General features: G+C 49.2%; 1 protein-coding gene across 2 annotated transcripts in view; it reads right to left on the bottom strand.

Moving 5' to 3' along the window:
• SCARA5 (scavenger receptor class A member 5) overlaps positions 1 to 16,750 on the bottom strand; it is a 120,548-nt gene that overhangs the window by 45,397 nt on the left and 58,401 nt on the right. For both annotated transcript variants that reach the window (XM_036074077.2, XM_036074079.2), the window contains exon 4: positions 2,970 to 3,644. In XM_036074077.2, the coding sequence (XP_035929970.2) occupies positions 2,970 to 3,644 (675 nt within the window). The remainder of the gene's footprint in view (positions 1 to 2,969; positions 3,645 to 16,750) is intronic.

Here is a 16,750-nt window from a genome sequence, read left to right as displayed (position 1 = left end):
GCAAATTTCCACCCTAGGAAGCAGGATGGTCAGTGACAAGAACATGGATTCTGAACCACAAAGACCCACATTCAAACCTTGACTTTGCCACTTGCCAGTTGGGTAAGAAACAGTGGGAAAGTTATCCAAGTTTCTCATCTATAAGATGGGGACAATAATACCCTTTTGCAGGATGTGAGGATTAGTAGTCCTTAATGTCTATTTAGAGAGTTAATGTCAACACAATGTCTGGCTCAGAGTGGGTCATAATTTGGTACCGTTGCTGTTATTAGTAATTACCTGACAGACTGCTGTGGGCAGAGGGGGCCAAGGAAGAAAGAAGATGGGAAAAACTAAAATCCCAGGGGTGTGGATCTGGAAGAATAAATTCTACCTCCTGTCCTCCTTTGATTTCTGGGAAGTGAAAGCCTGAGTGTCCCAGGACAAGAAAATCAATGCTCTGACTGTCCAGGTTCAAGATCTAACAGTTGCTTCACCAACATATACAGGGTCCCAGTTCTGTGCACTGCGCTGTCAGGTGCTGGGGGGAGCAGGGGGGATGCTAGAGGGTGGGCCGGGGTGGACTGCAGTGTGGTGAGCACTGGGCAGTGGGTTCAACATCCTGGCCTGATCATTGAATTTTACACTTCAATGGGTGAACACCGCAGCATATAAATTATACCTTATTAAAACTGTTTGAAAACACAAAGTCCTGGGTCAGATCATTACCAGCTGTGTGGCCGTGTGTAAATCAGGCATTTCCTCTGGGAGCCTCAGTTGTTTTTCTGCAGGAATCCTACCCTGCCCTCAATAACAAAGCCTGCCTTCAACCAACCTCACAGTCGGTTGTAGGGACCCACTTTAAAACAAAATAACGTAGACTGGACTGTGGACTGGAAAAGACTATGCAAATGGAAGGCTCCATCATTCCTACTTTCTGCTCTGATACGCGGAGAAGCTCAGAGGAGAGAGGCTTCAGTGAGCTAGAGGGGCTGGCGGGGTTCTCGCGGGAGGTGGGTTTGAGTGAGATCTGAAGGATCAGTGGGATCTGGATGATGATGAGGAAGAGGAAGAAGGAGGCGCTGCGGTAGGAGGAATAGCTGGAGTAAAGCCAGGGCGATGGGAAGGGCGGGCTGTGTCTGTGGGGCAGTGACAAGATGTGTCCCACTGGACCAGATGCTTCCCACGGGGCAGGGGGGTGGACACTGGCTGTTTATGGACCATATATGACCCACAGAATTAGACAAATAAAAATTTCTAGAACATTCCATGTTTCTGTTTCTGGTGAAAAATGGGAAGACTTTGTCAATGCCAGGCCCATATTCCGGCCTGGCCCAAATGGGGTGACCTGCCATAGCCCCTACTAGTCCCCTGACACCAAGGTCACTTCACTCATGGACATTGCTCGACTTGTCCCTACAGACTGTTTCATGTATAACCTCTGGTAGATGGGAACAGTCAGAGGAGAAGGCAGGGAAGTCAGGCTGGGGTCAGCTCTGGGATCAGAAAAGCTTGGGTCCAAATCCTGGCTCCATCACCTCCTGGCGTGAGGCTGTGAGCAGCTTCCTGAATTAGTACACTCACCGTTGTTTTAAAAAGACATGGGTGTTATACACAAATAATGAATCATGGAACACTACATCAATAAAAACTAATGACGTACTGTATGGTGACTAACAACATCATAAAAAAAAAGACATTATATGGCGGTAGCTACCCTAGTGGTGAACATAGCATAAGGTATACAGAATTATCTAATCGCTACATCATACACCTGAAATTAATGTAACATTGTGTGTCAACTATACTTCAATAAAAATTTAAAAATAAAAGGCATCATACAAGGCATGCTTTGTACAAGGCACGGAACCTGCCACAGCTGGTGTCCACCGTGGTGTCATTATTGCCTACTGTCAGGCTAAGAGGATTTATTGAATCAGGCAGAACTTGGGGAGCCCTGGTGCAGTCCTGAGCGGGGTGGGGGAGTGATGTGGGAAAAGTGCGTTTCACTAAAGGTACCTGTGACGGTGATGTGTAGGGCAGACAGTAGCAGGAAGGCATGGGGGGGGGCAGTTAGGCGTGGAAAAGAGAGAAGCTTGCTCTGAAGGCTCTAGAGTCTGTAGGCCTGGGGCAAGAATACCAGCGGAGGCCTACACATTTTTGCCATTACATTTAAGAGCTATAAATGAGGGCGCCTGGGTGGCTCAGTTGTTTGAGCGACTGCCTTCGGCTCAGGTCATGATCCTGGAGTCCCGGGATCGAGTCCCACATCAGGCTCCCTGCTCATCAGGGAGTCTGCTTCTCCCTCTGACCCTCTCCCCTCTCATGTGCTCTCTCTCTCTTTCTCTCTCTCAAATAAATAAATAAAATCTTTAAAAAAAAAAAAAAAAAGAAGAGCTATAAATGAAGCTAACAGATTGTTAAGTAAAATGTGTTCTTCTGCCTGGATGAATATACTTCATAACAGCCTGGAAGGCCAAGTTCAAATCTGGGATTCTCCAATTCCTTGTGGCTCTAGGCATTGGAATACCACGACCCTGGAGGAGCGCCTCCCTGTTCCCGGCCTGAGCCTGCAGCCTGACCCTCTGCTTTTCTGCAGCAGGAAACACTTGGAGGTTCCTGTTGGCACATCCAAGCTCTGACCACCCGGTCCCCCATTAGCCACCCTTGGCCATTCTCATGCCCGGGGGGTGTGTGGATGCTGAGTGTACTGTCTGGGAGGTGGAAGGGAGGTTAGGGTTATCCAGGGGAGACACCTACACAGGCTGGGAAATGGGTACAAGCCATTTGGGCAGAAAATCCCAGGGTCCTGTAGGGCAAGACTGAATAGCGGGGGCGGGTGGGGGGGCATCGACTCCCCAGGGCAAGTGGGTTGGGGGAGGTGGGGCGGGGGGGATCTCCTGGGCCCTTCGGGAGGGGCGCGCAGGAAGAAGGCGGGAGCTGGTAGGGCCCAGGCAGGCACTGTGGGGTCGGGTGGGCCAGGCGGCTACCTTTGGTGAGGGAGATGTTCCTCAGCGCGATGGAATGCTCCCAGTCCTTGAGGCGCAGGTCCTCGGTGACCGTGCGGAGCATCGTGAGCTCCTGCTGGAGCTGCAGCTCCATGCCCCTGTGCACCAGCCGCAGGCGGCGCGTGTCCTCGCTAGCGTTGCTCAGCAGCACGTGCAGGTCCTGCAGCCGCGTGGTGTGCAGGGCCACGTCGTAGGACAGGCTGTGGTTGAGGCCGCGCAGCGCGCCGCCCACGTCGGCCAGCTCCTCGCCCAGGACGCCCACCCTGCGCGCCAGCCCGTCGAGCAGGCCCGCGTGGCGCCGCAGCAGCAGCTGGCTGTGGTTGCTCTCCACCTGCAGCTGGTAGAGCTCCAGCTGCGCCGCGTCGCTCTGCTGGCCCGCGCGGTCCCGCAGCAGGGCCACCGCCTGCTCCGTCTGCGCCGCCTGCGCCTGCAGCCCCCACAGCGCGCCCTCCAGCCGCTGCACGGCGCCCGCCAGCGCCAGCAGCGAGTCCGACTGGTTCTGCAGCGCGTCCTGCACCTTCCACACCTGCTCCGTCGGGTCCGCCTGCCGCGGAGCCGGCAGCAGCCGCAGCTGCAAGTCCCGCAAGCTCTCGTTCAGCCGGTTCACGTTCCGAGTCAGCGCCTTCAGGTCGTCCGGGGAGCTCCGGGGCCTGGACACTGCGGGGGGGGGGCGGAGGAAGGGAGAGGGGAGAGGTCAGCTCGGCTGGGGAGGGTCCCAGGTCCCAAGAGGCAGGCCTGGCATGCAGCAGGTGCTCGATAAACGACAGGGGAAGTTTGGAAAGCAGAGGGTGACTCTTAATAGATCCCCGGCACTGTGCTAAGCCAGTGGTCCCCAAACTTATCTGTCCAGTAGGCTCACCTGGTGAGGTGTCTCGCCCACAAAAATTGTGATTAAATCGGTCTGGGGTGTGCCCTGGGCTTTGACGTTTTTCAAAGAGCCCGAGATAATTCTAAGGGGCAGACCAGTCGTACTCATCTCCCCATGATGTCTGAGGTCGATCCCTATGCTATTGTCATTTCTGCATGTGGAACATGACTGGCCATCAGCAGTTTCACGTGGTTAGCCCGAAGATATTGAGTGTTAGCCTCTCAACCGTAGGAGGCAGGTACCGTTCTTATCCCCCTCTAGGGCCCGAGCTGATAAAGTCACCCAAGGTAGCCCAGCAAGTAAGTCGTGGAGCCAGGATTCCACCCTACAGGCTTGCTTGCTCCAGAACCGGGGTGCTTCCCTACAAGTCTGCTCCAGAATCGTTTGAAGGACCCATGCCAGCAGTGGACTCAGCCAGGCTCTGGGCAACACTGTACTTCCCAGCCTCCTGGGTTCAGGGTCCCACCACCCCATCCCCTCCCTTGCTGGGCAAGGGCCCCTCAGCGCAGGTACGGATGCTTTTATATTCATCCCTTCCCTTCTCTGCCCCCCCACCAACCCTTTTTCTAAATCGTCTATTTCCCTCCTCAAGCAACGAACCCCTCTCAGTGACTTTTTGCCCTTTCCTCTCGGAGAGGTTTCCTTTTCTTGGTGATAAGCAGCTATTTTACAATACTAAGGGGAGGGATGTGCATCTCAATAATCGCAATCTGGTGTCTCCTCCCAGAAGCTTGCGGACTGCGCTGACTCAGGTATACCAGAAACCCTGGTGCTAGGAGCCTAGGGATGCTTGCGGTCTGTTCGCTGTGCACTGGCCAGGGCGGTACCCACCTCTGCTCTGCACACTAGAGAAATGGAAACTACTAGTAGAAGTGGGACAGAGTAGGAGGTGGGGGCAGATGAGGCACAGAGGGAAGTCTGCCTTGGAAATCTTGGAATGGGCACAGCAGGGAACTTCGTCCACAGCCTGTTCAAACAATGAGAAATTGGGATAGGATAGCTCTCTTCCAGAACCTCAGGCAGGGAAGGGGACAGATAGTTGTGCGGGCGCTTGAGCCACATGAAGACCAGCTGCCACCATGCCTCTGGAGAAACTATGTCATTTAAGATTAGATTCAGAGGCCCATAGCGCCACGTGGGGCTTTGAAGGTCCCATCTCAGCTTCTCCCTCCCCCGGAACTTTAATCTCCAAGAAAACCACATGCCAAGTGGTGACCCACTTGGCACCCACTTTTCTTGCTCCATCCACATGCATCCCCAATCTTTACAATCTTTACAATCTGCTTATACCCGCCTCTCTGCCTTCAATTACTTATAACTACTGTTGGAATGTTCTGCATTCTGTTCAGACTGGAAATTTGCCTTCCTGTAGTTTCTATCCACTGACCCTGCCCTTTGGGGGTCATATAGAGCTAGTGAAATATTTTTTTCACAAGACAGCTCTTCAGAATTTCAAAATTTCTGATTGAAAATCTGCATTTCCTTCATCTGTTCTCTCCTAACTAGGTTCTAAACCTCCATACATCCTGGCTGCCCTCCTCTACATATACTTCAGTGTGTCCACATCCCCTTAGAGGTGGTGGTTGATCTAACTGTGGTTTTCCAAAATGCGGACAGACTGGGAAAAGTATGGTAGAAGGATCGTCTCCTTCATTCTGGGCATGAGACTTGTCATGTGGCCCAAACTGGGCCCTGTTTCGCTTCATCTGTCTGGGCTTTTCAGACTTTGGCCATTGGATTTGGGTCTATGCAGGCTTTGGTGAAAATTTTCCCCAATTTCCAGTGAAAACACTGAGGCTGAGAGAGTCTAAAGGAACTGCCTAATGGCATGCTTTCTGCCTCCTGGTCCAATGGTTCCCGCCCCTGCTCCATGCTCTGGAAGCTTAGCTGAAGCGTTGTCAATAAGAGTAGAGGTTCTGGGGAAACGAATCCATGACCCAATCACAACCTAAGTAACCACAGGAACTATCTGCTGAAGAAATCATCATAGGCCAGGATTTGATTTTAAAACGAGTGTGTTTGTCCAATGTTCGACCCAGATTGGTTGGCAAGTGTTAGAGACAGGGCGGTTGAAAAACAGAAAGCCCGATAATTTGGTTCCAGTCCCTGCCCGTGATGCCCCTGGAGTTCAAAGAGACACCGCAGCTTATCGGATGCAGTAAAGAACACTCTGGGCTTTGCAAATTCTGGTTTGAAACCTGGGATTTGTGAGTGACTAAGGGGAACAGGGCAACCTACTTGCTTTAAGTTCCAGGCCTGCTTACACCATGAAGTAGGTGATCTCCCTTTCTCCCCCTCTGCCAGCTCCCCGCTCCCTCCTTCCCTCTGCACGTGGTACCCATGCCTGACTGGTGCTCTGTGCCCCTGGAGGGCCCTGGCCTTGCCCGGCAGGCCCCCGCTCAGAACCTGCCAGCTCTGGGGCCCCCTCTCTCTGTCCAGGAAACTGGGCTGACAGTTGCCCATGTGGTAGTGATAGTCGGCTACCCCTTCCTTGAGAGTTTATTTGGGTCTTTTATTATTGTTCATTGCACAACCAATATTAACATACACCCAAATAAAAGAAAGAAAAAAATTCTCCCACAATCCCACAACCTCCAACAAAGCACACTGGTTTTCTTTCTGTTTTCTTTTTCTTGCTCCATCTGTAGGCATCCCCAATCTTTACAATCTGATTTCAGAGGGTTTTTGTTTTTTTTTCTAGTATGATTATTTCATAAACATGTTCTCATCCTTCTCTCTGTCTTTCGTAATTATAATTTTGGTGGTCCCCCCATAGAGTCCATCAAGGGGATGTGTTGTAATTTTGCCCATTCTCTTACCATTGAAAAATTTTTTTCAATCATAGACAATAAATGCAGGAAGGTCTCTCCTTGTTTTGAAAATGTTCCTAACGATAAATTCCCAGAAGTTAAATTAGTAGATCAAAGGGTATAAACATTTTTGTGATTCTAAAAAACTCCAGCCAAATCACTTCCCCCCAAAGTTACATCTATTTATGTGGCCATCCTAGATGTTCTAGGCTTCCAGTTGAAACAGTGCAGCTGAGTGCCCCAATCCTCGTATTGTTAATTTCACAGATATAAAAACGGTACCTTGTTATTTTTTACGTTAGTATATTTACATTTGAGAAGTGGCCTTTTGAAGGTAATGCATTAGCTCAAAGGAAAGGTTTCGACATTTTAGGTACCCAGGCTAATCAAATCAGAAATTACTTGGAGGGGTAAATAGTCTCTGGGCATCAAATCATGCTGTATAAGCCCAGAGCAGCCTCCCTTTTTTGGGGGGGATCACTTACCCACCCCCAAAATGAATTATCTCCTTCCAACGGTCACAGTATGTTCTCAGCCCACACCACCACCACCACCCACCCTCTTCCCCCATTTAATTCCTTCCAGATGTTTGCTGTCCTCAACAGGGAACAATTCTTCCTTGAGTGTGACTCTCTTAATTCATGTTTATGCAAACAGCTCGTTTATCTCTCCGCCTGGCATATTTTCTTTTTAATGTGCTTTCATTATCCTTCGACCTTTATACTTTCACAAAGGGGACAAGAAATCATAGAGTAACAATCATAACTGGCATTTCCCAAGTACTTGCTATGTGCTTTTCACATGAATACACTCAATCACCTAACAACCCTATGAGATAAGTTTTACTAGGACCCTCATATTCTGAACGAGGAACCCGAGACACACAGAGGTTAGGTAACTCACGAGGTCACACAGCCAGGAAAGGGAGGAGACTGATTTTGGGTCCCGGGCAGTGTGGTTCCAGAGCTCCTGGCTCTTGACCTCTCTGCAGTACCACTAAAGGATGGAAGGCACAGAACCATTTTTTTTTAACAGAGACATGCAAATATGGGGAATAAGCTTTGAAGGTAGTGAGTTCCCCATTGTAAACCCAGGCGGGAGTCAGGCTGCTCGGCAGGAATCATGTAGACATTCAGATTTGGATTCTGATTCAGTACTGAGTGCTGAATCCCAATTAACGTGTTCCTGCATGTAATACTGTACTAATATATGATGAATGCATTAGGGGCTGCCTCAGGCCATGCCCGGGGCTAGGAGGCTTGCTCACACACATCTCCTACAGCCTTCTTACCTGCACAGCGATTGAGCCTTGCCTTCCCACCTATACCCCGGCCCCGAGTCAGCCCCCCACTCCATAGCTGTCCTTTATATTCATGAAAACAAAAAAAAAATCACATGCTGGGTAAGTGAAGGTGCTCCAGATGTGACCGACCATAGGGGCTGTCTTCCCCAAAGGCATCTGGCATACCTGTACGATGCCAGCAAGGCAGAGGATCTGGGGGTGGGCAGGGAAGAAGAAAGCCAGGCATTCTGTTTGATGTTTAGTGGCTTAAACCTTGGGCAGTGGTGTTAATAAGCCTTTCTCTTTGTATAAAAGTTCACATCTATCACCTTACTTAATTTTCAACATAGCTCACCTTGGGAGGTAGGCAGGGCAAGTATTCATCATTTCATGTAAGGATGAAAAAAAAGAAGCTCAGAGAAGTCAAGAGATTACCAGGAGTATAAAATACGGAAGAATCGGGGTCAGGTGTCCCTTAATCCAGCACACCGTCCTCTACCCCTGCTGCTGGGATAGTCAATCACATGCTGAACTCCAAAATCTATATGGGAAAGCAGGGCAGTAGATGACATTTATTAAGCACCTGCTGCATGCCAAACTCAGTTCTTATCTCTTATAGGAGATTCCCTCTTCCTGACAACCTTACGAAGCTGGAATTACTATGCCCATTTTCAGATGAAGAAGCTCAAGAAGGTGACAGGGCACAAACAGGCTCAGGCTTCTCAGTCTCTGAAGGCCGTGCAGGCTTTCCCACTTTTCCTCCCTTGCACAAAACAGCATAGGGCATCTGTCCCCTGTCTTTCCAGGGGAGTGCTCTTGGAGGGCTCTGGCAGGCCACCTGAGCAGAGGCCCTACTCCAGCCCACAAGTCGGGAGGACTAGTTAGTGGCTTGGGAGGGCACCAAGTGAAGTGGCATCTGAGCAGTCTGAGGGAGGGTGGCCCATGCTGGGGAGGCTGCGGGTTGGGGGGCAGGTGCTAGAACACTGCTGAATGCCTTGCAGTTCTCCTGTGGTCCTCCCAAGCCTGCGGGCAGATAGTATCACCACTTTATACAAGAAAACACCAACACTGGAGATATTAGGTAACTAGCACAAGGCCACCCGGCTCGTAGGAGTCCTCTCTTCTTCCATTCGCCGCACAGTGTTACTGCCTTGTGTCCATTTAGGCTGGTGAGACTGAAGGCAGGCAGGTGGGTATCAGAATTCAGAGATCATATAAAGGGCACATGTGGGAAAGGATGGGGCTGAAATGAAACAGCAAAGTGAGCATGTGGATATAAGCACCAAGAGAAAGAGAAAGGTAATTCCGGTGGTCTGCAAAGCTGGCTTGAATGTGTTGAGCTCTGGATACACGTGACTTTAACAGAAAAGTGGAGGATAATTTTCCTCCCGAATTGCCGAACGATGAGGTTATCAGTAGAACTTTAGCACTTACAGTGATGCACAGCTTTATTAGGGTTCTCCTGACTTCAAGACGCAGGAGAGAAGCCAGGCCAGCCTCAGGGCATTACCCGAGCTGTCCCACAGGGCTCCAGGCCAGAAGGGCACTGTGCTGGGGGACTTCATGCTCTGCAATCACCATTTTGAAATTTTGAGAATTTTTTCTTGGAGTTTGTGTAAGTGAAGTCTAAAGGGGCCCTGGCACCTCGGCTCATGTGCAGCCCCACCTCCCACCAGCCTGGGATGAGGTCTCAGCCTCCCACTCCCACCTTGGGGGCCCGTGCCACCCTCTCTTCTGCCCCCATGGGGACGTCAGGGTCCAGTCAGTTCCTATGAGGATCTGTACTCATGCCTGAAAATCTTCATGCCTGTTATTGTCATTGTAAACAGCAAATAAAAACCAACATGACAGGTGGTGAGACAATAGAAGAAAAGAAACAGCTTTTTTTTCCTGCTTCTGAAACAGGGAACCCTGCATTTTCATTGTGCACTGGGCCCCATGAATTATGTAGCTGGTCCCGGAGAAAACTAACAACCGTTCATCCTCTGGGGCCCATAGAGAAACCTTGAACAGGCAAATCCCAGGCAGGTCTGTCTTAGTTGGCTTGGGCTACCATAACAGAAGACTGGAGCCTGGGTGGTTTAAACCACAGACATTTATGTTCCAGTTCTGGAGGCTGGAAGTCTAAGATCAAGGTGCCAGAAGGGTTGGGTTCTCCTGAGACCTCTCTCCTTGGCTTACAGACGTGTGTCTTTTAGTTAGATCCTCATGTGGTCTTTTCTCTGCGTGCGCATGCATCCCTGCTGTCTCTTCTTCTTCCTATAGCGACATTGGTCCTATTGGATTAGGGCCCCACCCTTATGACCTCATTTAACCTTAATGACCTCCTTAAAGGCCCTATCTCCAAATGCAGTCACATTGGGGGTTAGGGCTTTCGTATATGAATCTGGGGCAGGGGGTAATTCAGTCCATAATGGTGTCCTTTAACACCCAGTTACCAGGAACTGTACAGGCAGAGAGAATAGGTATCTGCTGCCCTCTTGGGGGTACAGAGAATAATATTTAGGACTAGCATATGTAATCTACTCTTCCAAACAGTTGTGCAGTGAGAAGTGACCAGAACAGGTGACTATTGAGGGGAGCAGGTTTGGTTCATACTGTTTGAAGTTTCTAAGGTACCTCCAGGCAGAGATGTCCAAAAGGCTATTGGTACTGGATCCCAACCAGGAGAGAGTTCGAAGCTGGAAATGCAGCTTTTGGAATCACCAGCCATACATAAATGTTGATGTTGTGCAAATCAATGAGGTCAACCATGATGAGAGGACAAGTCCTGGGGTGGGGTTGGTGCCCTGAGGGGAGAGGAGAAGTTCTGGTGCTACTGATGAGCATTAACAGATATTCTGGAAGGTCACCTCACACAATGAGCTCTCTCTGCGCAAGGGAGGCATGTGGTCTTCCAGTCCTCTCCATATCTAAGTGCTGAGTTTAAAGCACTCCATGAAGGTTTATACCAACACTGGAGACGGCCATGTAGGTTGGTCAAATAAATGTCCTCACATTTGTGGCTGGCAAAGAGAGAGATGGGCCGGGAAACAATGCTCGGCCTTCCAAGGGGCTCTGCATGGCTCTCGTTCAATGGGCCACTGCCAGGGGCCAATCACTTACAGATAGATGGGGGAACTTCCTGGCAGCCCCAACCCAGACACCAGGTGAGCTTTTTACTTCTGTGGGAAAACCATAAAGTCCTATAAGAGATCCTGAAAGGACCACCTCAAGAATTATGGACAAACTGGTCCCTCTTCTTAGAATGCCTTGTCTTTCCATAACTATTTGTCTTAATCATCATTCAGTTCACACTTTGAGAAGCCCTCCCAGAGCCTTCTCTACTCCCAATTGGATAGAATTGTCGCTTTTATCTCTATTATACTAATAACCATAAAATGCAATGCCAGAGTTAATCACACCCATTAGCCTGTGCCATTATCCTGAGAGCCCCAGGAGGGCAGGCACCTTATCTATTTATATACCCTAGGCACTTGTTCAAGGAATTGAGTGGGCAAGACACAGGCAGGATTTAAAACAAAATAACTCCTTTTTTTAGTATAACTTAAAATTAGAGTACTGTAGTGGGTTGAATAGTGTCCTTTCAAATTTATGTTTACCTGGAGCCTCAAAATGTGACCTTTTTTGGAACTTATCTGAAGATGTAATGAGTAAAGGTGAGGTCTTACTGGATTAGGGTGGGCTCTAAATCCAGGGATTGGTGTCCTTATAAAGGAAGAGGACACACAGAAACACAACACGGAGAAGGTGGCCATGGGAAGATGGAGGCCTAGATTGGAGTGATGCAGGCACAAGAGTAAGAACACCAAGGACTGCCGACAGCCACTGGAAGCTTGGAGAGATGCAGGAAGTGGATTCTCCCTCAGAACCTGCAGAAGAACCCAACCCTGCTGGGGCTTTGATCTCACACTTGTAGCCTCCTGAACTGTGGGAAAGTGTGGTACTTTGTCAGGTGGCCACAGGAAACGAATACAGGTGTCCAAGGTTTGGCAGTTCCCTTGGTGTCAAGGAACAGATCCGAGATAAGAGTGAGGTGTCATTGACATGGAGGGACACACAAATCAGGCTGTTTGGAGGTGACTGAGGAATGGTCATTAGGAGCTTCACCAAGAGAGGAGAACATGGGCTGCTATAGACAGAATGTTTGTGTCCCCCTCACCCCAGAATTCATGTGGAAGCCCTAATCCTCAGTGTGATGGCATTTGGAGGTGGGGGCTTTGGGAGATGATTAGGTTTAGATGAGGTCCATGAAGTGGGGACCTCATGCTGGGCTTAGTGTCCTTATAAGGAGAGAAAGAGATCCCATGAGGACCCAGTAAGAAGATGGCCGTCTGCAAACCAGGAAGAGAGCTCTCACCAGAACCCAACCACCACTGGCATCTTGATCTCAGACTTCCAGCCTCCAGAACTGTGAGACATAACTATCTGTTGTTTAAGCTGTAGCAGCCTGAGCAGAGTAACCAGGGCCTTCAGTGGGTGGTCTGAGGGCAGCAGCAGGGCCACCAGGCAGGGTGGGTATTAAGCTGGCCACATGGATATCATCCAAAAGGACCACCTGTAGGATGAGGGCATCTCAGCCATGAGACGAGTCAGCAAGCAGGACTGTAGGGCCTAGCTTCGAGGGGCAGAGCTGGGAAGGGTAGGCACGATGCAAACACCAAAGCAGGAGCCAGTCCCGGAGCTAAAGGCACAAAGGAATGGAGCCCGCTGAGGCTGAGAGAGTGTGAGGAGCTCAGGATCCCAGGAGAGCTGGTGGTACAGAGTCAGGGAGACCCCCAAGAGTCCTGGGGCTCTTGCCAGGACACATCTGGATTCTAGACCCAGCCATTCACCAGATGGGGAGTGGGTTGCTCAACACCACCTGCTCTTGGCCGCATGTGGGCATGGGGAAGGACTGAGGCATGGGAAGCAAAGCAGATGGGGAAGGGAAGTATTGGGGCACGTTCATAAGGACCCAAAGAGGAGGGCAGCAGATCGGTAAATTTTTGGTGAGATAGATCGATCTATCTATCTATCTATCTATCATCTATTTATCATCTATCTATCTATCTTTAAGTACCATACATCCTTGTTTCCAGCTCATCAGGGATGCCTGGGATAAACATTTACAGGTTGGACATGAAATGCTTCTTTGCTGGTGGCCCCCCGAGCCCCTGCAATACCCAGGAGGGAGCCAGCAGCTTCCAGCTGCAGCTCAGAGCAACATGGGGCCCCTTGAGAAAGAAGCCAGACACACTCTCTGTCTTTGCACAGGTGGCCTGCGTTTTCTGATGCCCTGTCAGGTTGGAGACTCCTCAACCAATGGCTCCCAGGGTGACAAGTTTTGCCTGCTGAGATCTGGGATCCTGAATGCCTACCTGCACTGGCCTTTATCAGCTCATGGACAGGCAGTTGTCTCTAACCGAGCAAGCAAAGGTAGCCAGTTCTGAATCTCATATGCAAGGTCCGACAAAGAAACAAATGACGAGGACCACCTGCCCACTGGAATTGGCTGAAACCCAGACGTGCAGCCTTTGCAAATAGATCCTGTCTCTGGCACTTTGGTGACCCAAACTGCAAACTGGAGGATGCATGGAGCATGCTGGCTAGTGGCCAGCTGATGGCCACAGACGCTCATATTAGGATGGCCTGGCAAAATCCCAAAGGAAGAAAAACCCTACCAATATGTTTATTACTTTCTGCAGAGGTGTGGCTGGATACTCTGTGCTCTTGGCACAAGGGTTCCCTTTGGTGGTCCAAGCAGATGGAGTCTCTGATAATCCACCACTCATTACTGTGGAAATGAGATCCAAGATGAATTATAAATCAAAAGACTCCTATTGAGGAGACTGTCACCAGGATTCCCATTTCAAGCTAGAGCATCTGAACTCATGACCAGAGAGGTCAGGAAACTCAGTGTTTTGATGGCATGCATACATCTCATAGGAAAGATACTAACTCTTTGTGAATTCACAAGTGGAATTAGGGACTTGCTATTTAGACCAACACGGTGCCTAACAGAACTTTGAAACTGGTAGGTGGTCAGTGAATAAGTTGTCAATGATTAAGTGAATGATTTGAAATGGAGAGCATCTGCCTGCATCTCTTCTCAGACATAGAAGGGTTTGACGAGCAGAGATGGATGGAGCAGCCCTTGGGCCCTGCCTCACACTCTCAGCCTATATTTGATCCACCCAGAACCACAAGGACCCACTTCCAGGAGGGTGAGACCTGGCAGCACCGCCCTTCACCTATGTTCCCATCCCTTGCTTTCTCCCCCAGGGCTTCTGTGACTTCCCAGAACTGTGAAAACTACCTGGACATCATCCATGCATGGCCATGATCCTCAGAGGAAACCTGCCCTGTGGGGTCAGGGACTGGTGGATAAATTCTCTTCATAGAGACAGGCAATTCTGCAGCTCTTACTACTCATTAGAAGTTCAGGCAGGACAGACCCCCACTGGCCACGGTGGAGACCAACTCAAGGACGCATCCTTGTGTTTGCTTTAACCTTCTTTCTGATCTTTCCCATCCCCCACTCCTGTTTACCAGGATCACTTCTCACAATCAACTTCCAAGCACATGTCTCAGGCTCTGATGTCCATATCCCAGACTAAGACAAGAGGCATCCCTTTCTCCCTCAGCACTAAGGGGCTGACTCTCTTCCCATCTTCTTTTTTTGCTTTTTTGCATCTTGGTTCCCTGTTGTCCCAAGAGGCCACAGATAAGTTCTAAATTAGGATATTCATTTTTCATTCATGGATTAGGTCATCCAATATATGTGTGCAAGGTACTGACTCACTCTACAGGTCTGGGTGATAATAAATACAGAGAAGTCTAGAATACAGACTTTGTTATCAAAAAACTTATCATTTACTTAGGAGAAAACTACACTCCAAAAGAAACCTGTTTAAAACTTATCTGTTCTAATGTGTTTCAAAATGTTCATTGGGAACAGAACACATTAAAACCCAACATGAAGATTATCTGAAGAAGGTGGATACGATTAGTGTAATCAGTGGACATTCTTCAGTAGTCAGGGGGGCCGGCTTCTGTTTATATTTTTGTCAGATGTCCCCATCAGCAATGTAGAGAATGAATTGGGAAGGTCAGGAACTCAAGGAGGAAAGTGGGGTAGGGAGGCCATGGTCCTGGTGATGGAAGAAGGTCTAGAAGCAAGACACATGCCTGTCAGGATGGAGAGGAGGGGCACACACAAGGCACGATGAAGAAATAATGTTGTCAGAACTTGGTGGTCTCTTGGAATTGGAGGTTGGCAAAGAGGAAGGCTTCAATAGCACTGAATGACTTGGCATCTGGTGACATGCAATCCTCAGCCCTGTTGAGTCAATACGCAGCTGATGACCAACAGCAGATGACCAAAGCTGGCAAGAGTAATGTTGCAGATGACAAAATCAAAATTCAAAATGACCATAATAGATGTGAAATCTCAGCTGATTACATATAACAGAGGATTACATAACAGAGACAAATGTGGTATTTTGCCTTTGCAGTGAGACTCTGAAAGAGTCTGGATTCCACATTAGTCAATTTGTATTTGTCAGATTCCTACCTATACCTCAGACACCCCGTATACCCCATGCCACTTAATCCTCAAAACGACCTGTGAAATAGGCACTGTTATCCCTATATTAAAGATGGGGTAGCTAAAGCTTACAGAAATTAAGTCAATCTTTCAAGGTCTCAGAGCCAGGGAGGGACGAACCCAGGATTGGGAGCCCGGGTGTTCCGATACCAACTCCAGAGTCTCTCTCTCCACCAGACTCTCCTCTTGGCTTCCCATCATGGTAGGGGGGAAACAAACAGGCACCATGGAAAAAAAAAGTGGGATGATGTTATAACCAAGTGATGTGAATAAGATTACTGCTTGTGGTTATCCTAAGCTGCGCCTGAACTCCCCCTGCAAGCTTCAATAGGTCCTCCAGGAACAGGCAGGTCTACTAAACATTCTCCCCGTGGATGATTTGGTTGTTGTTTCCTTTTTTCTCTCTCTGGTTTTTGTTTATTTTATTTATTTATTTTTGGTGGGGAAGATACGTTTTTGAAAACACAAGTAAGTCATGTCTTAGTCGGCTCGGGCCGCCATCACAAAATACCACAGGCTGGGTAGCTTAAACAATAGACACTTATTGTCTCACAGTGCTGGAGGGTGAGGTCTGGGATCAAGGTGTCCCTGGGGTTGATTTCTCCTGAGCCTCTCTTTTTGGCTTGGAGGTGGCCAGGTTCACCCTGGGTCCTTACGTGGTCTTCCCTGTGTGTGTGTCTGTGTCCCAATCTCCTCTTCTTATAAGGACACCAGTCATATTGGATTAGGGCCCATCCTAGTGACTTTATTTAAAGACCATATCTCCAAATAGAGTTACATTCTGAGGTCCTGGGGGTTAGGGCTTCAACAGAGGAATTCTCAGGGAAACATAATTTAACCTATAACAAGTGGTGAGTGAGGCCCTTTACTGGAGATGAACTGGGTAGACAGTAGAGGCGGGCGCTGATTTCCAAGTCTTCGTCCTACCCTTAGGTGGAACTAGCCCCGCAGACTCAGAAGGACCTAAACTGTGGCCCGTGTGAGTCTCATGGGGCCAGGCTGCCGGGGGCTCCGACGACCAAGCGCTTCTTCAAATCCCTGCTGCCTGTGGGGAATGCACACCTGGGGTCTGACAATTCTGCTTAGAAACTTAAAAATCCTCTTGTGGAGAATCTTCTCCACAATTTACTGGGGCTTGTTGGTCCATAGGAAGTGGCCTTCGAAGACTTCGTCAATGAATATGGTTCCAGAAAAAATAAAAACTTCTCCTGATAA

Source organism: Halichoerus grypus, chromosome 3 (assembly GCF_964656455.1).
Source record: "Halichoerus grypus chromosome 3, mHalGry1.hap1.1, whole genome shotgun sequence".
Classification (NCBI taxonomy): domain Eukaryota; kingdom Metazoa; phylum Chordata; class Mammalia; order Carnivora; family Phocidae; genus Halichoerus; species Halichoerus grypus.
Note: the sequence above shows the minus strand (reverse complement) of the source record. Positions and strands in the feature narration are given on the sequence as shown.